General features: G+C 35.0%; 2 protein-coding genes across 2 annotated transcripts; one reads left to right on the forward strand and one right to left on the reverse strand.

Annotated features, from left to right (window-relative positions):
• Positions 1-9,860: 9,860 nt before the first annotated feature.
• Positions 9,861-14,911, forward strand: LOC133879590 (formin-like protein 1). Its single transcript, XM_062318210.1, has 4 exons — positions 9,861-12,041; positions 12,155-12,354; positions 13,295-13,539; positions 13,912-14,911. Exons 1-4 carry the CDS (start codon positions 10,018-10,020, stop codon positions 14,701-14,703), a joined length of 3,261 nt encoding a protein of 1,086 aa, XP_062174194.1. The 5' UTR covers positions 9,861-10,017; the 3' UTR covers positions 14,704-14,911.
• An 803-nt stretch (positions 14,912-15,714) lies between these two features.
• Positions 15,715-23,018, reverse strand: LOC133879815 (acyl-coenzyme A thioesterase 2, chloroplastic). Its single transcript, XM_062318590.1, has 5 exons — positions 22,465-23,018; positions 22,020-22,197; positions 19,924-20,393; positions 16,483-16,611; positions 15,715-16,267 (listed from the first exon to the last, which is right to left on the reverse strand). The coding sequence occupies exons 1-5, from the start codon at positions 22,864-22,866 to the stop codon at positions 16,097-16,099; spliced, it is 1,350 nt and encodes a 449-aa protein (XP_062174574.1). The 5' UTR covers positions 22,867-23,018; the 3' UTR covers positions 15,715-16,096.
• Positions 23,019-24,693: the final 1,675 nt, after the last annotated feature.

Consider the following 24,693-nt stretch of genomic DNA (forward strand, 5'->3'; position numbering starts at 1 on the left):
AAATACAACTAAACATTTGGTAAGATCGCAGTTTAACCTTTCAAATCATGTATTTTTATGTGTTTGGCCTATGAAATCGTGGAAGTAAACACATTCTTAATTAAATATATCTTTTACTAATAAATTTGAATCCAAATAGTCCTGGGATCTTCTCTCTATTTCAAGTAAAATTGAGATAAATTATTTTACGGCCAATGCTTTAATTTTATTGTATTTAACGTTGTACGTGATATTATCTCGTTTAATTTTTTAATGAAATAATAACAAATTTGCCATACAACATTAAATAATAACAAATTTTATTTTTATCTAATATTCAAAAGGGATTTAATTAGAGATAATAATTTATCATCTCTTCAAAACCTCTGTCGTCAATTAATTAGTTTTCTTCTTTGTTTATGAGTGAAAAATACGTTTCAATTGTTTTTTCTTTTTTCTTTTATTTTTTGTTTTCTGAAAATTGTTTACTCCAATATGGTGCTTCCAGGGCCATCAAATGGCAATTTTCAACTATTTTCAGAGCCAATATCCTCGGAGAGACAAGAACAAAGTGAAGTTCACGAATGGGTAAAATAGTAATCACAAATATTATAACAATTGACCAAGTTACAAGGATTAAATAATTTAGCAAAATAGGCCGACAGAGACTAGCTTCGATGCTTAAGAAAATAAAGCAAAGGTAGCGTGAAAGGGAATAAAATAAAACCGACTCCAACAAATTAGAGTAGTTTTACATGAAAAAAATAAAATAAATAAATAAATTTAATTGGAGTCGTTTGAACAATAAAACAACTCTAATCTACAGTCCAAACGCTAAATGTCAAAGGCATTTTCAAAACAGCTCAAAATATCCAATTTTTTGTAGTGTTACCTAGTATTTACTGCCTATTATAACATATTTGCCATAACCGCCACTACGTGGCACATTCTCATTGGAGATTCTCTTATTGCTATATTTTGTAGGTCTTGTGACTCTTATAGACGATCACCTCCTGTAGGGATTATAAGGACAATTACTGACGTGCCAAAAGAAGGGATCCGACGTGATATCGTGCAACCATTCGGGAGTCGATTGATTAATGGACCGGATATGGGTCAACATGCCCAAAAAAAAAAAAAAAAAAAAAAAAAGGATAAATGTCATTTTAAAAAATAAGTTTAATTTAATTTTTAAAAAAAAAATCAAAAATTAAAAAATTAAAAAAAAGAAAAAAGAAAAAAGACCTTTTTGGCTTCAGCTGAATGTTCCTGTGATGCTACAACTATTAAAATTTTGCTTCTCACTTGTACAACAGATTGAATACAAGGTCAGTTGGCAAATCGAATACAAGTCACATGATAATTTAATAAATAATTTAATAAGTGACCTGTTCTTTTGTCACGGGAAAGCATAACCTACTTACCTATATAAAAATCACAGTTAAATTGTTAAATAATTATTTATTTTACAAATTTATACGGAAAAAATGGTTAATTTAATAATTTAATTAATATTTTTATTATACATGAGTTTAAATTACTTTTTAATAACCGAGGCTTAATAGGTAAAAAATTAATTAAAATAAAAGGTAATGATGGAAACAATGATGAAGTTCAAGATATTTGTTTTGATACTGTGCTAAATCACTACCTATTCCAAAAAAATAAATAAATTCTTAAAAGTTATTAATTTAATCCTTTAGTTAGAATAAATATTATAATTAAATTAACATTTTCTTTTCACTTTAAACTTTTAGAATAATTAGTATTTTAACATGGTATTAGAATATAAATATTGACTTCCAACATGGACTCTATAGTTTGGACAAGAATCCTCTCCATTTCACTTTGAGATGGTCCATTTCATAGTCATGATTTAATAATGTTGTTACATCTAGCGGTGCAAAATGATGCCACACCATTTAAATATTTTAAATGACATTTCAATATATTTATCACGTAACACCATATACACCATTAAATACAATAATATTAAATCCTAACCAATAAACAGCTCATCTTCATTTCGCCGATCATATTCTATTTCTACGTAAAAAAATAAAATTAAGATATTAATTAAATAATTAAATATATTATTTTCTATCTGCTTAGTCTTTTGAGATAATTAATCCAGTAACATTGGAGTTGATTCAACCAAGCTACTTTTCTTATTAGAATTCTCTACCATTTTAAAAAAAATTATAATGAATTTATGTCATTTCTTACATCAAATGACTTCTAAAAATATTTTTTTTAGGGGGGGAGGGGGGTCCAATAGGAAAAAAAAACCATAAAAATTGACTGCATGAATTAATTTAAGGGAGTTGTTGAATCGAAGCACATGGTTTGAATTTTTTTATGGGTGTCGGCTCAGCAGTACCATCCCAGCAAAACAACCTTAATTAGGTAGGAATCTCTTCTTTCTACTGATTGTTCTTGTTCCTCTTCACAATTCTTAACCTAATCTCAATTTTATAATACGAATTATTATTATTATTATTATTATTTATGAATATAATATCAATCATCATCCTTCATGTCTTCATGATGAACAAAGTTTGTGGGTGGTTGAGGACAAACAAGAGGGGCATATTCTTTTTCTTTTTTCTTTTTTTTTTGAAAAGGGGTAGATCTATGTATATGGATAATAAAAGGAAATCAAGTGGGGATCTAACTATACTTTTTGGTTAATTTAATAGAGTTAAGATTTAAAAGTTTCAATACCCCATGAGCTTTTCTTCAAATCAATAATATAAATGATTGTAAACATACAACTATGCTCTTCGTATTAAAAAATTTTTTAAAAAAAATTAAAAGACCAAAAAAAAAAATGGTTGAATTGGGACAAAAAGAATGTCTCACAATTGCTTTCTGACCGATGAGGTTGAGCTACCGCCTCTAATTGTGGCGCTTGCAAGTCCCCCCTTATACTAGGGGCAAGCCGCGAGCCACTTCCTTTGCTAGGGAGTGGTAGACAGCCAATTCCTAGTTAGTCGATACACCCCCACACAACTATGGTATTAAGAGTGTATGGTCATTGTTGTAAAAAAAAAATGGTGAAAAGATAAAAATGTTCATACATTTATAACTAATTGGACACTCTCCAGTTTTGTTGAACCGAAGAAGATTCGTTTCCCACAACGATGAGTGAGTCTCCCAGTTTCACTACTTCTGGTCGGTTTGGGTGTTGAATCCGAATATTATTTGAATTCACTGTGCGAATTATGACGTTTGACTTTGTGAGATAAAATTTGAAATTTTTTTAAAAAAATTGAATAAATATAATTTATTTTTAAAAAAAGTAGAATATCATTCCGAATATTATTTGAAACAAACAAAGATTTTTATCTTAAGGTTATAAATTGAATTTTAATAATTATTTTTTTATTTATTTGATGAAAAAGTTGATGGTGGTCTTAATTTAGAATAAGTATAATCTCAAATCTTAAATCTTAATTTAGAATGAAATAAAAGTATAATCTCAAATCTTTAGTAATCATTGAATATTATTATTATTTTTTTTTTTTTTATCTTTTTACAAGGATTTATGATTTATCCAAAAAATACATACTATTCTATGTTACATCAACATGATGAAATTAAATTAAAATATTTGTGTGATATATAAGTTTTACCTACTGAAATTAGTCAACTTTTGGAGAAGGAATCTTTGTGGCTTTGTATAATTTTTTGATTTTTGTCTACGCAACAGGAAACACTATTCCACCATTTTCTCGTATTAATTGAAACATAAAAAAGGAGAAAAAAATAAAATAAAATCAGCCTTTATGTCCCTTCTTTGATCTCCCCCCCCCCCAACTTCATGAATTTGATATTGTTAAAAGGTTTTTCTCCCTTGAGAAAGGGCAGCTGCAACAATTTTGCACAATAATTATATAATAATATTTATGTGTTCAATATTTTTATTTTTTAAGATACGTTATTTGTACAATTTTTATACAACAATATTGATGTGTCCATTATTTATTTTTAAAAAAATAAAAAAAAAATGCTGGACAGATCAGCATTGTTATGCAGTTAACATATCTCTTATTATTATTTTTTTTTTAAAAAAAATACTAGACACATCAGCATTGTTAAGTAAAAATTGTGTAAGAATTGTGCAAATGACATATCTCTTTATTCTTTTACATTTATATCGTGTTCAAAAACTCTATAAATAAAAATAAAAAATCAAATTTTACAAATAAAAAATACAATTTTAAACAAAATCGCATTAAATATATAATTTGGAAGTTCATTATTTTAAAAAATACGATATAAAAATAAATAAATAAATAAAAGTGTCTTCAAATCAATGCGTTTTTTAAAACACACTATCTTGAAGGTTAAATTACAATTTTTGTTTTGTACTTTTAAAAATTACATTTTCAAATAATAAATTCTTGGCATGTTAGGGGTGTATTTGAATAATTTTTTATACCGTAAAAAATAATTTGTAATTTAAACTAACTATAATGATTATTTTATATTTATTATTAAATTTTATTTTTAATATATATGTATATATATAATAGTCATTTTCTATTAATTAAAGAGTGCTATTTTTAAGGTTAAATTAAACTCCGACAACAAAAGAAAGCAATTACTTTGGCGCACGTGACGTTCGCAAAGGCCACGCTGGTCGCCGGAGTTTGAAGCCATGCGCCAGAGGAGATTTTTTTGCTTTAGCGCACGTGACGTTCACGCTCCGCCATTTTTTGGTCTTGCACGGTGGGGAGGGGGTTTACGGCTGTTGTTCTTCGGCTGTGTGGTACTGGGTTGGCGCGTGTTCCCCACGCGCCGCCGGTATTGGCGGAATCTGCCTGTATCTTCTGCCGGCACTGGGTTGTAGTTTCTGTTTGTGTTCTTTTTATATATTCTTGATCTTTTCACAGTCTACCTTTGGTAGCTGCTTTGAGTTAGGTTTTTCTTGATTTTATGGGTGAAGTTTCTTTGTCTTTAGTCACATTTGGCCTTCGGGCAGTGATTTTTGCCTTCGGGTATGTTTGAACTTCTCTTGTATTTATATTAGCCTTTTGATCAAGTGTAATTCCTGTGAGATTTATATTCAATAATGAAGTTCTCTGTTTTAAAAAAAAAAAAAATTCCTTTTTGTACTTTGGATGCAATAATTAAATAAAAATGGAAATGCAAGTGTCGGTGCCATAAAGAGTATTGACTACTGACCAGTGACCAGGAGTAGGGAGACCCGTATGCAGTCCGTGAGGAGTGAGGATGCGTTCAGACCGTACTCGTCGGCCGACAGGGATGGAGAAGTAAGACCCGCCTCTTTGATTGACCTCGAATGCGACAAAGATTCTACCAGACATATCTCAGGCGCCATCATCGGAAACTCAACCAAAATCTCATTATTATTATTATTATTATTATTATTATTATCATCATTATTACAATTACTTCACTTTCAAAAATGCCCGACCCCTTGAAAAAAATAATAATAAAAAAAAAAAAACAAAAGCACATTTCTCTCTTGATAAATGGGTGCTTTAGCCTTATTTTATGCCTCTTTTATTTATTTTGTTTCATTTTGGAGCATCTTTGACAAATCTAATAAAATCCTTCGATTTGGGTAGTTAATTTTTTGAAATCATAATTTAATTTTAATTTATTGTGCAAATTTTAAGATTTAACTTTGTGAGATAAAATTTTAAAAAATTGAATAAAATATAAGTTATTTTTTAAAAGAGTAGAGAAGAATCAGAATTCAACTCTGTTTCCAAAGTAGAGAAGAATCAAAATTCTTCATTCTAGTTTGGGTTCTTTGTATAAATTTTAGGAAAAATGTAAAATAAGTTCTCTGCACTTTTTTTTTTTTTTTTTTTTTGAGATTATGATTATCAAATTATGTTATTTGGACAATTTTTAAGCATCAAAACGCTTAAAAAATGCACCTTATAAAAAAATGTGGCATCTTACAATTTAGAATTAATTATGGTTTCATCAGGTTCTTGCTCTTTATGTTGCAAAAAAATTTGAGCAAAAAACTGTCTTTTGATTTTATAAAGAATAATGTATCTGCAAAAGTGAAAATAAAACATTTTAAGAGAAAATTCTTTCTGATTGCCTCGTTAACATGTCGTATTTTTATTACGTAGAAGTATTTAGATGTCTAGAAATAGTCAAAATTACGTAATTTGATGCTCTACAATTTATTTAAAATTATAAAAAATCCTGATCTATAAAAGCTCTTCTTCAAAAAGGTGATGGCCGATGGGTGCTTTAGCCCTTTTGTTTTGTTTATCTTTTGAGCAACTTGGACAAACCTAAGATCCTTTAAGTACTCTTCATGTTCTCTCCTCATTTTAGTTTGAACCTTTTTTTTATTTATTATTATTTTTATGAATCATAGGAAAAAAAAAATGTAAAATCAGTCTCGATAATTTACTCAATTGATAATTAGCTCATTGTGGTATCAAAATGAATTTAGAACTCTATAAGTATCCCAAAATAATAATAATTTACTCATTATAGTCAAATTTCGTCCACTGCCTTAACAAATTATGCTAGTGTGATAGTGATTTAAATAAGATAAGTATAACAATTTTAGTAGCTCTAAAATGTCGCATTAACATAATCTGTTAAGTAACTGGACATAATTTAACTGTAATGAGTAATATTTTTTTATTTTTTTTCACATACTTCATGAACATCTGAATTCATTTTGTTACAAATCAGATAAATCTTTTTTTCCTAAATCTTAAAAGAATTACCATATATTGATTGAGGAATCTCCAAAAGAGGTTTGTGTATGTAATTTTTGAAGCTAAAAGTTAAGGATAAAGAGGAAAGTATATGAAAAATCATGTAATGGTAAAGCACTTTTTATCTTTTTTGCATTTACTTGCCGGGAAAGAAATCTTTTTGCATGGTTAAACTGCCTTCACCTACATATATATATATTTCCACTTAAGTGGGTTTATAGGGACCCCACTTCCTTTTCATTTTCAAACCTCATTGACTTTTAGGGTCGAGTCCAACAAGGAGTTCACTGCAATGATGACGGACGAACTCCAATTATAGCTTCATTTTTTTTATTTTTTTATTTTATTTTATATATATATACAGATGAATTATAGCTTCACCTTGTCAAACCTTTTCTTTCTCTCATAACTTTCTTTTATTGTTATTTTATTTTAAAAATTAACCATTAAATTTGTAAGATTTACAAGTTCGTTAGTTGAACATGTGAGTTCTACAATATTAAAAAACTGAAGACTTTGTTGAAAGTTGAGACGAGTGTTATGTTAATGTTGAAAAATTATCGGTGACTATGCATGACAGAGTAGTGCACAGCCAAAAGAAGAGTGGGCGAGGACACTACTTCTGAGTAGAAAAATAAATTAAGATTAGGACATGAGAGTATACCTAAGTCCTACTGACCATGTATAGGCTAAGTACCATTTATGTCGTGTGCCTTCATAAGGCAATAGTCGTCAATCAACCATCAATTTGACCTTCGATTGTGCAAGTGTCGAGTGATTATAATCCGCATCCATTTAGTGAGTTGCCTTTCTTTAATGGGTGCATACGTTGCTTTTCATTGTTAATTGTTGTTTAATATTGAATTTGTTTTTGGATGTGTGCTTCACGTAAGGTTGTGTTTGGCTTGGCTGTCCGCTGGGCAAGTGGGAGTGTAAGCTTCCATTCTCTTGCATTACTTGTGTATGCCAATAAAAATTAAGTTGAAGATAGTAGTCTCTATTCCATCTTAATAACGTTAATTTATAAAAACATTATAGTAAACAATATATAGTGCTAAAGAGAAGAACAAAAAATGGGGTAATTACATGTTCATTTCATAAACTATAGGCTATTGTCTATATGCCATAACGAACTGACACATCGATTAAAAGAGAACATGAAACTACCATTTTCATACTGTTACTCTCATTCCGTTAGGAAATCTCGTCAAATCCAACGAAGTATTCAATTTTTAGATGTTAAATTTTGTTTAAAGACAAAAATGCCCTCAAACAGTAATTTAATAAAAATAATATTAAACACATATATATAAATAAATAAATGTGGCCTCCCTAGGTTCCAAGGTGGTAGAGCCAACTCTAGGGGTGGCTCACGCGCCACCCCTTTCTTTCTTTCTGTATTTTTAGTTGTTTAATTTTAAAGGTATTTTATATAAATTTTGATTTTAAGTTAAAGTATTTGAGTATTTTTATGAATTTGACTGATAGAAAGGGAGATAACGGTATGAAAATAGTAATTTTATACTCTTTTTTAGTCGATATGTCAGTTCGTAGTAGCATATTAATAATGACAGGTGAAAAAAGAGAGAAAAAAGAAAAAAGAAAAAAAAGAAACAAAGAACACGGCCGACACCGACGGAACGTAGTAGAAACCCCTATCGGGTGGCACAGGAGGTGGTGTACATGACGCAGTTGCAAGGGGGCAATTTCTGAATGACGGCCAGACGGGCCACGGCTAACGTATATATGTGTATGTGTCCATCAACCACGGATAGAGACAGCAACCTGTACCCAACGGATGGAAGTTTCAAGATTCGTCTCTCTTTATCAACTCATACATTTTGGCACTTTCTTATCATCAGAATTAAAAAAAAAAAATAATAATAATAAAATCCAATGGTCGAATTGCTAGCAATTTGAATAAGTTATATGAGACAATTTAAATGAAATTTGGTTGTTTAGAAAAATGTTGGATTGCCCCGACCACCTATTTGGACATGTGGTTTCCGTGTAAACTCTCTCGCTTGTGGACATATAATTGTTGTACATCAATTTGTCAGTGCCGCTTGATTTGTAAATCAATTTGTAAGTTCACGTGATGTATACTATACGTCTATACTATATACCGAAAGTAATTATAAAGAAATCGTAATACTATATATCAAACTTTTATTTCAATATATTGGCATGACGGAACGTAGTAACCACCGAATAAGCCATTATTAAACAAACATATATCTAATGCTTATTTGACTCTGATAAAAGAGGAATAACCGCGTAATACACCATACTTTTATTTCAATTTGCTGTTCTGAGTCTTCTGATACTGTCAATTAGTTATTATTATTATTTTTTTAGCAAGGGCCGATTAGTTGTGCCACATCAATAAAATTAGATATAAATATGGTGTATATAGCATTACTCCAAAAAATTATAATCAAAGTTGCAATACTCTAAACTTTCTTCTTGAGAGGATTGTTGTACGAGAAGTGATTGGTGCACAACATTGTTGTGTGAAGATCATTTTTCATTGTTTATTAATTTTAATGAAAAAAAAATACCGAAAAAAGCTAGGCCTACTCAAATGATCAAAGAATTATTATAATATTGTAAAAAGGAAATACCGAACTTCTTACAAAAGGGACCTTTGAATGAAGCTTTAAAATGAATAAGATATCAAATCCCTAATAAAAGAGATTTACTTTCAAGATTACATGATGTTACAATATTTTCAAAATATGATATAAAAATTGAAAAATTTATATAGACAAAAAAGTTTGATATAAAACTACTTTTACGGTTCCTTTGAAATAAATAAAAAATGTCAAAGTGAATTTCAAAAAATATAAATAATAAAAAAGCTAACATCCAATTAATCATAAAATTGTATTATTAAACCATCAAACTTTGTACCTCCATTGAAACAATAAATCAATAATAATAAAAATAAAATAAAATAAAATAAAACCTAGTACAGGGCAGGCATATAGGCACTTATTACCACTTTTATTAGTGGAGCTGTGGAGACCATCAAATTTTTATACAAGGGAAAAAAAGAAAAAGAAAAAGAAAAAGATTAAAAAAAAGTCTGAGATGACCGGAATCTTAGCTGGATGCATCACACGCTTAATTTACTCCCACCTTTCCCCCCTCCCCCGATTCACCCTTTTTCACACTCACCTTCCACTCTCTTGTCTCCAATCTCCAATCTCCTTCTCCTTCACACACACAGATTCCATTGAAGCAATGAGACACTACTCTCTCCCTCTCTCTCTCAAAACCCACCACCCATAACTGCACTCAGAGAGCCACAATGCCCACCTTCTTCTTCTTCTTCTTCAGCCTCTCCACCATCATCTTCCTTCTCTTGGTCTCCTCATCTCCCATTCTCGGCCGTAGGACCCTCCTCCACCAGCCCTTCTTACCTCTTGACTCACTCCCTCCTTCCCAACCCCCCTCCTCCTCCTCTTCCTCTCCCTCTCCCCCCACAACTCCCACCACCACCACAACCACCACCACCACCCCGGCACCCAAATTCCCATTTTCCAGTTCCCCACCCAACCCGTCTCCCTTTTTCCCATCCTACCCTTCACCCCCTCCCCCTCCCTCCCCAGCCTCCTTTGCCACCTTCCCTGCCAACATCTCCTCTCTCATTGTCCCCCAGCCGCACTCCACCAAACGCAGCTCCCCCAAAATCGTCGCCGGCGCCGTTGGTGCCTCCTCCGCCGTCCTCCTCGGGATCGCTATCTTCCTCTACTTCCGGCGCCGGAGGAGCCATGAGTTCGCCGACGACAAGACGTCGAGATCTACCAACAGCAGCAGGTTGTTCCCAGCAAATGTGGGTGCCAGCAAGACCTCCCCCACCGCCCGCGATTCTGAGTTTCTGTATCTGGGCACTTTGGTTAACTCGCGGGGTGTCGATGACGTTCAACGTCCCGCCAATAGGAGGAGAGTTGATGACATTAGCTTGAATACTCGGAAGCTGGACTCCCCGGAGCTCCGCCCGCTTCCGCCACTGGCTCGGCACCTTTCGAGAGAGGGCTTGGATGAAGCGGAAGAAGAGGATGAGGATGAGGAGTTTTACTCGCCCAGAGTGTCGTTGGGCGGCACTGATTCGGAGTCGCGGAGAGCGTTTGTGGTGGTGGACGAGCAGAAGAGCTGCGAGTCCAGTTCGCGTTCGGATTCGTCTGTGACTTCGGGCTCGCCTGCTCGGTCTCAATCCATAAGTCTCTCGCCCCCGGTCAGTTTGAGCCCCAGAAAACCCAAGTCTATACCAGATGTTGTTGTTGCTGCTGCGCTGTCTCCGTCTTCCGTATCGTCGACGCCGGCGAGGAACCCAGATGTGTCGTTGAGAGCGTGGAATGAGAATGTGGAGTCTTCGGATGCTTGGTATCAAATGTCTCCTCCGCCTTTCAATGTTTCGCATCGAAATCATAGAGAGTCTCCTGCACCTTCTTCACCGCTAACTTCTTCATCACCGTCTCGAGCTTCTTCTCCAGGGCGTGATTTGGAAGACAACGCACCCAGAAGATCCCATGTTGAGCAGTCTCCACAGAGAACTGTCAGTGCTTCTTCATCACCATCACCATCTCCTCCTTCTTCGCCGGAGCGTGATTTAGAGGAAATTGCACCCAGAAGATCCAATGTCGAGCAGTCTCCAAAGAGAACTATCAGTGTTTCATCACTTTCTTCTTCGTCGCCATCTCTACCTTCTTCCCCAGAGCGTGATTTGGAGGAAAACACACCAAGAAGATCCAATGTTGAGCACTCTCCAGAGAGAACTATGAGTCGTACATCACAGTTGGAGGAAAATACTCCGAGAAGTTCCAATGCTGAGCACTCTCCAGAGAGAACTATGAGTCCTATATCACAGCCTCATTCTATTCCACCACTTTCATCTCTACCTTATTCATCACTATCACCATCACCGTCTCCCCCTTTTTCGCCAGAGCGTCCAAGAAGATCCAACGTTGATCAGTCTCCAGAGAGAACTGTCAGTGCCTCATCACAGGCTCGTTGTTTTCCACCTCCACCACCACCGCCACCACCTCCTCCTCCTCTGCTGTATACGCAAAGACACTGGGAAGCTCCAAGTCCTTCAACACCCATTGCTCAGCCGATCACTAAGCCGCCAGCACTCATACCGCCTTCGAGGCCTTTCGTACTGCAAAACCCAACAAAGGTTTCTCCAATCGAGCTGCCACCCAGTTCCACATCCACAGAGAAGAGTGAGGAGGAGACCCCCAAGCCCAAGTTAAAGCCGTTGCATTGGGATAAAGTAAGAGCCAGCTCTGATCGCGAAATGGTGTGGGATCACCTCAGATCTAGCTCTTTCAAGTAAGATACAGATTGCTTTTTCTTTGCTTTTCTTGTTATGGTTCGCTTATAAACTTCGATGATCTACTTGTTTATATTACTGGATTGAGTATGAAGAATTGGGGTGGTTGCAGATTGAATGAGGAAATGATTGAGACATTGTTTGTGGTGAACACCCCAAACCCAAAATCTAAAGAAACAACCCCACGCTCGGTGCTTCCCTCGCCAAATCCAGATAATAGAGTGCTTGATCCCAAAAAGTCACAGAATATCGCAATTTCGCTGAGGGCGCTTAATGTGACCTTAGAGGAAGTCTGTGATGCTCTTTATGAAGGTATCTTTTTTCCCATTTAATTTTGATGCTGATTTCTTGTTCTTCAATGAGTTATGAGAACATGGTTGATTTGTTTGGTTGGTGTGACTTCTCTTGTGCAAATGTGATGATTTAAACATATTGACTTTTACCTACTTTTAAGATGTGAACTAATTGCTTTCGTGTCTAAAGTTTTTACTTTGTAAATGGGTTCTAAGATCATTATGCTGGGTGGATCTGTAACCTTGTGTACACCCTTTTGTTTCTTCTTAGGGTGAAGTAATTTTGATTGAATTAATTCTCTTGTGAAATTTCTAATTATGTCTAGAATTGCGATGTTGTAACGTCTGAGTGGTGGTAGTTGACAGTGATAGGTGCAGGAATTGATGCTTTAGATTGTCTTTATTACTCTTTTACAGCTTCATCTTTTAGTTTCATTCCTTCACCTTTAAAATCAGTTGTACAAAGCTTGAAACTTTTTACTAGATCAAGTTTCATTAAGTCATTCATTCATTTCATTATTTATTCTTTTGGCTTCTACAGGTTACCTTTTTATAGAGAACATGTTCGTCCCACTTTTTCCTTGCATTTTCATCTTGTGTGGGAACACTTTCATCATCTACTACTCCGTGGAAAGTGAATTTTCTGTCTTTTTTCATTATCTGTTAATTGAATGCTAATGATGAAAGTTGCCAAACTTCTATTCCTATCCCATAAAAGCAAACCGAATAAAATTTCTCTTAAAAACTTAGACAATTTAAGATAACTAAATAGTTGGTAGGGTGCTGCATCAATTATCTGTTACATCTTCATATATCCGTTTGTCTTTCAGTGAAGCGAATGGAGCCGTAGGCGTTCCTTTGCATAAAGATATCCGTAACTGAGAGGAGTTTTTGCATTTATTAAGATACTGAACTTGCAATTAAAGTGATTCTTTTCTTTTTCTTTCCATATATGGCAGGTAATGCAGATACACTTGGTACTGAAGTACTTGAAAGTTTATTGAAGATGGCTCCAACCAAGGAAGAAGAACGTAAACTGAAGGAGTGCAGAGATGATTCGGCAATCAAGCTGGGTCCAGCTGAGAAATTTCTGAAGGCAGTGCTTGATGTGCCTTTTGCATTTAGAAGGGTGGATGCAATGCTTTACATAGCTAATTTTGAATCTGAGGTTGAGTACCTCAAAAAATCTTTTGAAACTCTAGAGGTAAGTCAGCTCAACTCTCTCCCTTTCTCTCCTTCTCTCTATACACCACCCACGGTCTCTCTCTCTCTCTCTCTCATCCCAAATGAAAAATCTGAGTCCTCTACCTTTTTCTGTAAGATTTTCTATTCATGTACAACTATTGAAGTTATTCACCAATTTGGTCACCTGCTGACCAATGTATGAATGAAAGACATCAGTGTATTAAGAACTCTTGCATAAGTACAGCCAATCCTGTTTCCTTTTGTCCATGTACAAAATTCATGCTATAACTTATTATTCATTATTGGTTTGAAAAAGATGGGATCTAGTTTTCGAATTTTATTGAACCTTTAATTTTAGCCCTCATGTCTCATTGGCTTTCACCTTTTGCAGGCAGCCTGTGAAGAACTGAGGAACAGTAGGATGTTTTTGAAGCTTTTAGATGCTGTGTTGAAGACTGGGAACCGCATGAATGTTGGAACAAACCGTGGTGATGCCCATGCCTTCAAGCTTGACACACTTCTCAAGCTTGTTGATGTCAAGGGTAAAGATGGAGAAACCACTCTGTTGCACTTTGTTGTACAAGAAATTATAAGAACGGAAGGGGCTCGACTCTCAGGCACCAACCAAACTCCAAACTCTACGTTGAGTGAAGATGCCAAGTGTAGGAAGCTTGGCCTACAAGTTGTTTCGAGTCTTAGTTCAGAGCTCACCAATGTGAAGAAATCTGCTGCAATGGACGCCGATGTGCTTAGCAGCGAAGTGTCCAAGCTTTCTAGCGGGATTGGGAACATCGGTGAGGTTGTACGATTAATCGGGACTGCAGGATTGAATGAAAGTAGCCAGAAATTTTCAGAGTCAATGAACAGGTTCATGAAAATGGCTGAGGAGGAGATTATAAGAATTCAAGCCCAAGAAAGTGTTGCCCTGTCTCTAGTGAAGGAGATTACAGAATACTTCCATGGGAACTCAGCTAAGGAAGAAGCTCACCCTTTCAGAATCTTCGTGGTAGTGAGGGACTTTCTTACCATCCTTGATCGAGTCTGCAAGGAAGTTGGTATGATAAATGAGCGAACAATGGTTAGTTCTGCCCATAAATTTCCAGTTCCAGTGAACCCAATGCTGCCACAAGTTACACCTAGGCGGCCCTACAGTTCCTCTGATGATGAGAGTGCATCTTCTTAGTGTTTTAGCTCCTGTTAGGGGGGTGGCTTTTCTACTGCATCTAGCTAGAAATTGTGGTGCTTACGAAATGTCGGAGCTCATATGGCCTGGCCCGGCCGTGCTGTAATTTTATTTATATTTTTTCTTATATAATCTGTATAAAGCCATGTAAAAGATTTTGAGTTCATCCTATAGATAATATACAAAGAAGAATTTTTTCCATGAAGAATTAAGCCAGGAGGCTGACTTTTTTGGATATATTGTAAGCCTTTAAACATGTTTATTATAGGTGTAAAAAATGTTTATTCGCCAATGACATTGTAAGATATGGGGATTCGTTGGACGAGGGTTCTATTTTTTGAAAAAGGAAAAAGAGAGTCTTTCAATTCTCCATCCATTTCCACCTTGAAAAATGCTTCATTCTGTATGATTGATTGAAAAGTGCTGAAATTGGATTACTCTTGAATAAACTGGCTGTAATCTATAAAATCAGCAATATGAAGAGTTTGGTTTACCCCCAGTGAAAACTCGGCAGGAGAATCTCCAGTAATTTTTTCACTCGAGACAAACCAAACTCTTCATGTGCAGCTTTTGCATCAATATCTGAGTTACCCTAATTGCATTCCCTGTAAAAAGTTCTTTGAAGGTAGTTTAGGCATATCGTAACTTTTAAATGGTTGTAAGGTTGTAGGGTCGGCATCAGGATCCTCAACTGGAGAGGAGCTGGTTTTTTATATGCAGAGACATTTTTGTAATTTTATACCATGTAAAATTACATAAATGCCCGTGTACAAAAGACCGGCTACAAAAATGTCCCTGTGTACAAAGGACCGGCTCTTCTCCGGTTCCTCCCAACTGGAGAGGATCTTGCGCATAAAATCACTGGCTCCTTGAGCATAAAATCATAATTTACTCCAGCTTCTGAATCGAATTACCTCTTCTTCACGACCATAAGGCTGCAGGAATTTGTCCAGTCTCAAGACAATCATGGCATTTATTGCACAATGAGCAGAGGGAGAAGAGACACCAGAATGATAAAGACCATGTCTATCATTCTGGTTTCAATGTAGGGCCATAAAGGATGGTCCTGAGCATTTGATAATACACCCATTGTTCCTACTACAAGTCATTTCAGCCAAACGACGAAACCATCTAAAAATAAATAGACATAAAGCAGGAATTGGATAGCAGAGGGCTAATCTGAATAGTATCAGTCCAGGAGTTCATAACATTTTATTTTATTTTTTTTCACTTGACAATTTGGGAGGAAAGGAGTAGATGAGGTATGTTAAGAGTATGCAGGATGTCATTGGGGTAATAAGTAACTTTTATTTCTGGTCTTTCTATGATATAATAGGAGTTGTGCTAGATCAAGGATATTCAGCATAGTCACTGCCCAGTTGCCTCATCTGATTTATTGTAAGTTTACTTGATCATGCCTTTGCAAGGCCTCAGCATCCATGCGCTCTAGAATACAGCGGGCTTCTTCCTCCGTTGCCGGAACCACGCTCCTGATTCTCAATCCATTTTTCATGGCTTTTGCCTCTGGACGTACGGTGAAAGTGAAATAGAAAGTATTTGACACCTGGTTTAGATGCAATGTGAGCAGACAAAAGATGTGTGAATAAATGAATAGGAAATTCAAGCCATTATGAAAAGGATACTCAAATTCAAGTGGATGGGTGTTATTGGCCTTCTAAAACTAATTTCTAAGAAAATGTTAAAATAGTACTTCAATTATTCTATGAGTACAAGTTATAGCTTTTCAGTTGTTTATAAGTACAGTTTGCAGGGGTTTACCTCACTAGACCTGAGTTCAGGCCTTGTAACATGAGCAACAACTTCAACATTGATTAGAGGATGATCCGGATTCTCAAGCTCCGTGTACAGAATACATGATTTTAATCGCAGGAAATCTCCAACATCCACCTGCTCAACAGGCATATCTTTCTTAAATAGATTACAATAATGTAAATTGTCTCGAGGATATGCACAATGTTATCCATGTCACATTCAGGCAGAATCCCAACAAAATAGCCACAATATACAAGAGGAAACACCCAGCAAATCAAGAACGAGAAAAAAGAGTACAAACATCTGCAAAGCTAGTGTCATGGAGAAGGGCGTTAGCAGAGATTCACTTAAATAGGGATTTAAGAAGAAGATTATCCGGGGTTTCCCCACTCTTTTTACACATACAACACTGATCTATCACTATGATGTGAAGCTTGCGGAGATTATCCAAGGGCAGCTCTCCTCCCATTAAGATGCCACTAGTTTCCTCCAATTTTTAACTGTATATGAGACACGTGTCCAAATACATATTTGAAGACCGAAACTTTGCTACATCAGTCTAACATCGTTAACCACATAAACGGCATCTAACATCCCTAACCAAACTTCTACTCCATTGTTACGGTGGTGCCACCTCTAGTTGCAGCCACCATATTCATCTACATGAACTACAACTTGGCCCAACAGATATACAGATAGGCTGAATTTGTTGCAGGATGAAGGAGAAGAAGAAATGAATTGGACCCACGCCCCCAAAGCCTTCATCTTCCTCAATCTCACATCAAAACACGGTCTCTTTTGCAGCCCCCTTTACCCAAATCCATGCCTTAATATTCAAATCCTCCGAGATTTAATCAGATCAAAGTAAAAGAACTCTCATATGAACCATCATCATCTACCAAAAGTTTCTAATTCTAGAGTCCAAATCTTGCCAAAAGTCCTTCGAATCAGCAGCATCAAAGAGGAAAAGACACCAGTCAAGTGCAGGAAAGGCACATGGAACAATTTTGTCTTGTCTACAACCAAGGTCGAATTAATTCTGATTATCGTGGATTTCACTCTCAGGTTGTACTGGCATTGTCAAGGGGTAACCAGAGGAAACTGAAAACAAAAAAGAATATAGAGAGATGGGGAAGGTGAATGATAAGTAAATAGTACATTTGTCTATCACAAAGAGAATGAGTGGGTTCATTGGGATCCACTGTGAGGCTGCAGCAGAGGATGACTGGTCGAGAACCTTCCACTATGTTGTGCTTTTTGGTACTGAGAAGGAGACGAGTATACGACATTGTTTAACTGCAGTTTTTGGCGTTAGAAAGCAATTAAAAGTACAGTGTTTGATTTTATTTATGCTGATGTCTTTGATCTGTAGAATAATGGGAGGAAACGGGAGAGACGGAACTAGAGGTGAGCCACTCCTATTATCCAAAGTTAATGTCCCAACGAAAAAACATCATTTCTAACAATCCTAAGGTCAGCCACCAGAGCATCCCTATTCATTGCAAGGCAAAATAATCCGGAAAAGATTCATTTAAAGGACGATCCCCACAACACAAGTCATGCCAAAACCTGGTATAAGAGCTATCAACAACCTCAACACTAACAAAACTAGAGAAAACATCCCAACCCTCCTAATGTGTTTCCAAAGACTCACCTCGTAAGGTCTTGTGACACTGCTCCTATTATCCAAAGTTAATGTCCCAATGAAAAAAACATCATTGCTAACAATCCTAAGGTCAGCCGCCACCAGAGCATCCCTATTCATTGCAAGGCAAAATAATCCGGAAAAGATTCATTTAAAGGACGATCTCCACAACACAAGTCATGCCAAAACCTGGTATAAGAGCTATCAACAACCTCAACACTAACAAAACTAGAGAAAACATCCCAACCCCTCCTAATGTGTTTCCAAAGACTCACCTCGTAAGGTCTTGTGACTCCGTTAGTGCACCATCTTGATACGTTCAGATTTCAGGGCTTATGTGGCAGCACACGTGGCAATCCTAAAGCCCAAGTCGGCAGAGAATAAGGAGTATAATCTTCATATATTATTTCTCCAAGCGTTTTAGCTAATAAGGAATGTATTTTTCATTAGTTTATTTCCTTTCTAGTTATTTTCCTGCATGATGTAATGATGGCTAGACCTAATGATTATGTCTTATGACCTAGCCATCTTCTATATAAGTGTAACCCTAATCAATAAAATATCATGCTCAATATTATGAAAACGTAGAACTTTTGTTGGTATCTTAGAGGTCATGGTTCCCTCGAAGTAAACATTGGAGATCACGGCTCTCTCGAAGTAGCCCATATCCTTTTTTTTCTTTGTTCTTTTACTATTTGATTGCATCACATCCACCCGCTAAACTCCCATACTTCTTATCCACTATCTTACGCCAAAAGGCCTCTCTTCACGACAACCCTCCATAACCACTTTCCTAAAGGAGCCTGATTGAAAGTAATAAAACTCCTAATCCCCAACCCTCCAAACTGAATAGGAGTACAAATCTTCTTCCAATTGACAGGATGGAATTTAGACTCATTATCCAAACCATCTCCATACAAAATCCCTCTGAAATTTTTCTAACCGATTAGCAACACCAACCGGGATAGGAAAGAGGGAAAGGAAATATGTAGGAAGGTTGGAAAGCGTGCTCTTAATCAATGTTACTCGACCACCCTTAGACAAGTAGAGTCTTTTCTATCCAGCTAATCTTCTCTCCATTTTCTCAATTATCTATCTCAAATAAATTTAGCCTTGACGGAACACCTAATGGGAAGCCCAAATATTTTATAGGCAAAGATGAGACCCTACAACCCATAATACAAGCCAGCCCACTCACATTCAGCACATTAGGAAAAGAAGTTAAAGTTATAAGCGGCCCAATCTTTTGGTGACTAAGGAGTACAAAAGAGGATAAAGAGAAACATTGATAGATTTCGAAAAAAGAAAATAAAAGAAACGAAAGGAAAACCATAATTTATAGGATATAAACTTTATATGTCAAACATTTTTTCGTCTTTAACAAACTTTCTAGATTTGTTGACTGCATATTATACTAATATATTCATATCAAGCACAGATTCTATCACAAGTCATTGAGCCTACGATTATAAACCATTCCCAGTTTTATTTTATTTTTTTATTTTTGTATGATTTAGCAGAAACTTCTGTTCTAAATGTTGTCATTTTTCATCTATCTAAAACTTTCATGATTCTTTTAATTTCACGAATTAGTCTCCTCAGATTTTTATTTATTTATTTTTTTTCAAATGTTGAATTCTCCCTGTGTCCTAGGACTGTTCCCTTGTGTTTTTCTAATAAGTTTCCCTGTTCATCCTAAACCACACAAAAGAAAAGAAAAGAAAAAAAAAAAAAAAAGGTCTTCTTTTTGGTGTTTTGGAGGGGGGAATGCTGTCCAAAAAAAACATGCTAGTAATACTCACAGGCCTTAAGAAATCAACATGATCAACTTCTAGAAAGCAAGGAACCATTCCAGCAAAGGCATAAGCTGTAGAGAACGCCAATTCAAATGCTCGGTGCATCAAAAACCCTCCAAAGATTCGACCATGGATGTTCCTCTGTTGCGGCTGGCAAATCAAAGAGTTTTCGAGGCGCGTGTCCCTTAGAAGAATGCTGTCTCTGTCTGCCAAGGCTGGCATGTCACAGAAAATCCTGCCCTCAGCCAACAGGGTTTCAAGTCTATTTACCCCTCCATTCTCAAATTCCTTTCTATCGCCTCCTCTCTTCCTCTTCCTCAATTTATTTCTTTCTTCAGCTCTTTCAAAAAGAAACTTTTCTCGTGCAGTTTCCGGTGAGAGCCGGTTCACTGGAGCAGCTTTCCCAGTCTTGGAGTCACGAGCCACAAATATGAAATTGGCGGTCAGAGCCATTGAGTCTGAAACATCAGAGCCCCCTGCTAACAACTTGCATCATTAAATGACATGTAATAGATGACAGTCAACTTTTTTTTTTTTTTTTTGATGAATGAGTAACTTTCATTATCAACAAAGTATCTAAATACAAAGAAACCTCAGCAAAGCCAAAGCAAAAGACAACAACCCGCCTAAATAATTCAACAAGAGTACAACAGGAAAAAACACAACAAAATCAAACTAAAATCCCATCTAAACCCCAAATCCTGCAAAGGATAACACTTCCTCTAGTGGTCTTGCACTTACCTTTAGAGAGAATCCTAGTTCTAACCTCCCATACAATTTGTTTGAGCAATTGTTCTTCAGTTTTGGGATGATAGTCAACTTCATACCAATAGATCTACAACTAGAAGGAGGTCTAAAGAAATTATATAATTAGCTCGGTAGAATGATGTTCTGTTTAATGCTTTTAGTGACTTGAAGAAATCATGCTATATATTTTCTTAGAGTTAATCTAGTATGTTTATGAGGAGCCAAGTCCGAAGATTACTAAAAAGTATTAGGATCATAATTTGTCTGGAATGATTTAGGAAAGACAATAGAGTGTTTATAACAACTCAACTCAAGTAATCCTTGATCCCCACGAATTCGGGTTATCATTTTTAAAATTCAGGCCCAGGTCAGGCCAATTTCTCTAGCACAAAAGGAATTTTGTAACAGTATAATAAGTGTCACTTCTGATTACCACTCTAATGTGGCAGTTTGGAATTAATTTACTCCCAGATTTCACCTCTGCATAAAAATTAAAAGTCCACGCTTTAACTCTAGTCATGGATTTCTTTAGATAAAATTAACTCTATAATATTGGGACTGGGGAAGCAATGAAAGAAATTAATATTGTATGCCCAACAAGCAGTAGCTGCAGTACTCTAGAGCTTTCTAGCAAGGCCGGCTTTGTTTGTTAATGTGTTTTGGAGATTATTTTTTACTTTTGATTCAAAAAATTGTTCTGATATGACATAAAGGTGAAAACTATTTATTATTATTATTATTTTTTTGGGTGTTTTTAGGAGATTTTGTGTTTGAGTTGTTTGTTAATGATTTTGTTTTGAGAAGAGAAAACAAAAGACATAAAACAAAAATTTTAACAACAGGAGCTGCAGACTTTTAAGGAGGAATATACAATTTATCCCTTTTTTTTTGTTATGATTTATCTAATGCGCACACCACAAAAATGAAAAGAAAAAGTAAAAATACAATTAAGTAGTTTTTTTTTGATAAGTGTACAATTAAGTAGTGAAATTACTAAAGTCAAAATGACAACATTTATATTGTTCAGAAGAAAGCTTAGCTTCCATCGGTTTCAAAAATACAGTAAAATAACCTTTTTCTAAAATCAAGTTCTTCTCTGTTTGTTTTTGAATATCAGGAAGGTATGAATGACACAAAGAAAGTCATAACATAGTAACATACCCGAAATTCAATTTTTTTTTTTTTTTTTTTTTTTTTTTTTTTTAAAAAAAAAAAATTCAAAAATTAAAGTACTATAGTATATCTAGCAGTTGAATCTCAATTGAACCAAATTCAGGCACGAAATTATGTTGCTTAGCTGTTAAGGGCTATCGCATTTCAGAAATATGGTTAAATTCAGATTATAGTGATAGTACCTTCAGTTGACTCAGTGACTTCCAGTTGAATCTCAATTGACGAGTGGCCAACCCATACGACAGAACCAACTATTTTCAGATCAATGTTAACACTAATCGGTTTCTTCAGCACAATCTTGTCGACAGAAGCAGTGACCAGCAAGAGTGGCCTTGTCGTGCTATCGTCATCAGAACAATGCTAATCCACAAAAACAAACATATATTCATTAAGCTACAGTTTCCTCACCTGGACAAATCTTCACCAAAATCCAGAAAACCAAGCAATAAATTTCTAAATGCTAAATTCATTCCAGAATCATCAGTAAAAGTTAATCACAACCCATTTCGAACAACTGAATAATAAGCAATACCCATGTGTTCAATTCAAGTAAGCTGCTCAAATATTCAGAGAATCCAACAGTAAAAGCACAAAATCAAATACAGGGTTCCAGTTCCACCTACTGACCTTAACAGAGATGGTGCCGGCCAAGGCATCAAGATCTTCGAGCAATTTCCCAATTCTGACCTCATTCCACGGGTCCCTATACTGCTCTCTCAAGATAAAGTCCGACGAGAAACCATAGAGAATTGTGGTGCGGCTCTGGGAGGGAGTTTTGGTGAGCAATTCACTCTGCGGAGGAGCGTCTTTTGGTGGGTCAAGCAGCCTCTCAAAGATGCTGGACCTCGCTTCCCACAGAGCATTTGTGACCGGCGAATGGTACATTCCTGGCCACAGGCTGATGGGCTTTCGTCCCGAAGACGTCGAGTTTCCATCGTTGTTGAGCGGAGGAGAAGGGCTCTCGAAAGGCGAAGCAAACGTTGAGACGACAGGTATGGTGTTAGAAGAAGGAGAGGAATTCAAATCCATGGAGTACTGGAATTTGTGTATGACGATTTTGGGTTCTTGGAAGTGGGCGTACAAATTCAAAGCGAATCGCACAAAAATAGTTGGTGAATTAAGGAAGAAAGAGAGGCTTCACAATGTCTTGGAGGTGGGCGGAGAATTCAAAGTCAATGGTCAGCGTTCTTTCTCTCCTCTTAACAAAACCAAATTAAGTTGGTCAACGGTTAGTGCTATTTAATTAATTAAAAAAAAAAAGGGAAAGCAGCAACCTTTTTTTTACTTTAATACTTTATTCTTTAGTTTATGCTCGGGTGTATTTGATTGACCTGTTTTTATTTTTTATTGAATTAAAGTGTATTTCAAGTGATATAAAAATGAAAGAGACGGCTGATTTTCTTTAAATTATTTGGTTGAATTTGAGAGAATTCGAGTACGTGATTATAAGAAATTACTTATGAGACATACCAAACTAGATAAATAGTCGGACAACCTAATTTTTATTTGATCCGGTGGGTTTCATAAGTAGTCTCTTATAATTATCTGTTCGAATTCTTTTAAATTTTGGCCAATAATTTTGAGAGGATTCTAATCTGAAAGAGACATGCTATACATTTTTTTATGGTGCTTATCGTTTTAAAGTTGATGTGGTTTTTAATATCACAATTAGATAAAAAAAATAAATAAATAATAGGAATTCATCACAAATTCAATGATGATTTTAAAAGTTACATTAATTTTGAACGATAAAAAGATAATACAAATATAGTCACCATCTCTCATCTTCCTGTTTTTCAAAATTACCATTGAATCTATAAAGTCATGTATGTGATATATATGGGTCTTATAAAAATTTAATGGTAATTTTGAAAAGTAAACAAATAGGAGAAAGACATGAGAGTTTTGAGTTTTTTTTGAGACGAAATTTGTTTATTAATATTTTGACTATTTTGTAAAATGAATAAAAAAGAAAAGAGAAATGATCCCTACACTCATTTCTCACAACAGCCCCACAACAAGCTGACGTGGCTAGTAATATTTTATTATTTTTTTGTTTTGTTTTCATTTCTTTTTGTAAAAAAATAATAAAATATTACCAGCCACGTCAGCTTGTTGTGGAGCTGTTGTAAGAAATGAGTGTATGGATCATTTCTCAAAAGAAAAAAAGAGAAAAAGAAAAGGGAGAGAGAGAGAGAGTTAGCAAATGAAACATTCATTCTTAGGAGGTGTGTTTGATTGACTTTTAAGGAGGTGTTTTTATTTATTTTTGGGTTCACTTTTTACGGAGATAAAGTTGAAATAAGTTGAGTTTTATTTTATTATTATTATTATTATTTTTTTTTTTTGAGTATTTTGAGGTAAAAGTTGTTTGATAATATTTTAATTTTCTTGATAAAAAAAAGAAAAAAAAAAAAAGAAAAGAACAAAAATGAGTCAGCAAACGGGGCAGTCGTTTTAAGCTAAAAACCTTTATTAAGTACGAAAAAAATAAGTAAAGAAATATTATTATATTCCTTTAATAAAATATTAAAAATAATATTATAAGTATATAAAAAAACATAAGTACAAAAATATTATTACATTCCTTTAGTAAAGTAAAAAGAAAAACCGATAACTTTTAGGATGGTTGGTGCCCTTGTGCTAGTTTTTCTTTCTTCTTAATTATTATTATTTTTTTAAATAAATTTTAAATTTTTGACTTGAGGGATATAATGATATTTTCATACCTATTTTTTGTTATCAATTTGATAACTAAAACCTTAAAGTCAAAAAGAGAGGACCCTTTGAAAAAAAAAAATTTTGCACGTTTATGCCTTTAACGGAGCCATTCACAATATAATAATAATTACTTGA

Source organism: Alnus glutinosa, chromosome 10 (assembly GCF_958979055.1).
Source record: "Alnus glutinosa chromosome 10, dhAlnGlut1.1, whole genome shotgun sequence".
NCBI classification, from domain to species: domain Eukaryota; kingdom Viridiplantae; phylum Streptophyta; class Magnoliopsida; order Fagales; family Betulaceae; genus Alnus; species Alnus glutinosa.

Bases quoted from the DNA above. Each gene is read 5' to 3' on its own strand.
- LOC133879590 (XM_062318210.1), top strand. From the start codon at position 10,018: ATGCCCACCTTCTTCTTCTTCTTCTTCAGCCTCTCCACCATCATCTTC. The intron at 12,355-13,294 runs GTATCTTTTTTC...CATATATGGCAG, and splicing joins CTGTGATGCTCTTTATGAAG to GTAATGCAGATACACTTGGT. The intron at 13,540-13,911 runs GTAAGTCAGCTC...CACCTTTTGCAG, and splicing joins AATCTTTTGAAACTCTAGAG to GCAGCCTGTGAAGAACTGAG.
- LOC133879815 (XM_062318590.1), bottom strand. From the start codon at position 22,866: ATGGATTTGAATTCCTCTCCTTCTTCTAACACCATACCTGTCGTCTCA. The intron at 20,394-22,019 runs GTACTATCACTA...AGTTGTTAGCAG, and splicing joins AGTCACTGAGTCAACTGAAG to GGGGCTCTGATGTTTCAGAC. The intron at 16,612-19,923 runs GTGAGTATTACT...CCTGTTGAGCAG, and splicing joins ATGTTGATTTCTTAAGGCCT to GTGGATGTTGGAGATTTCCT.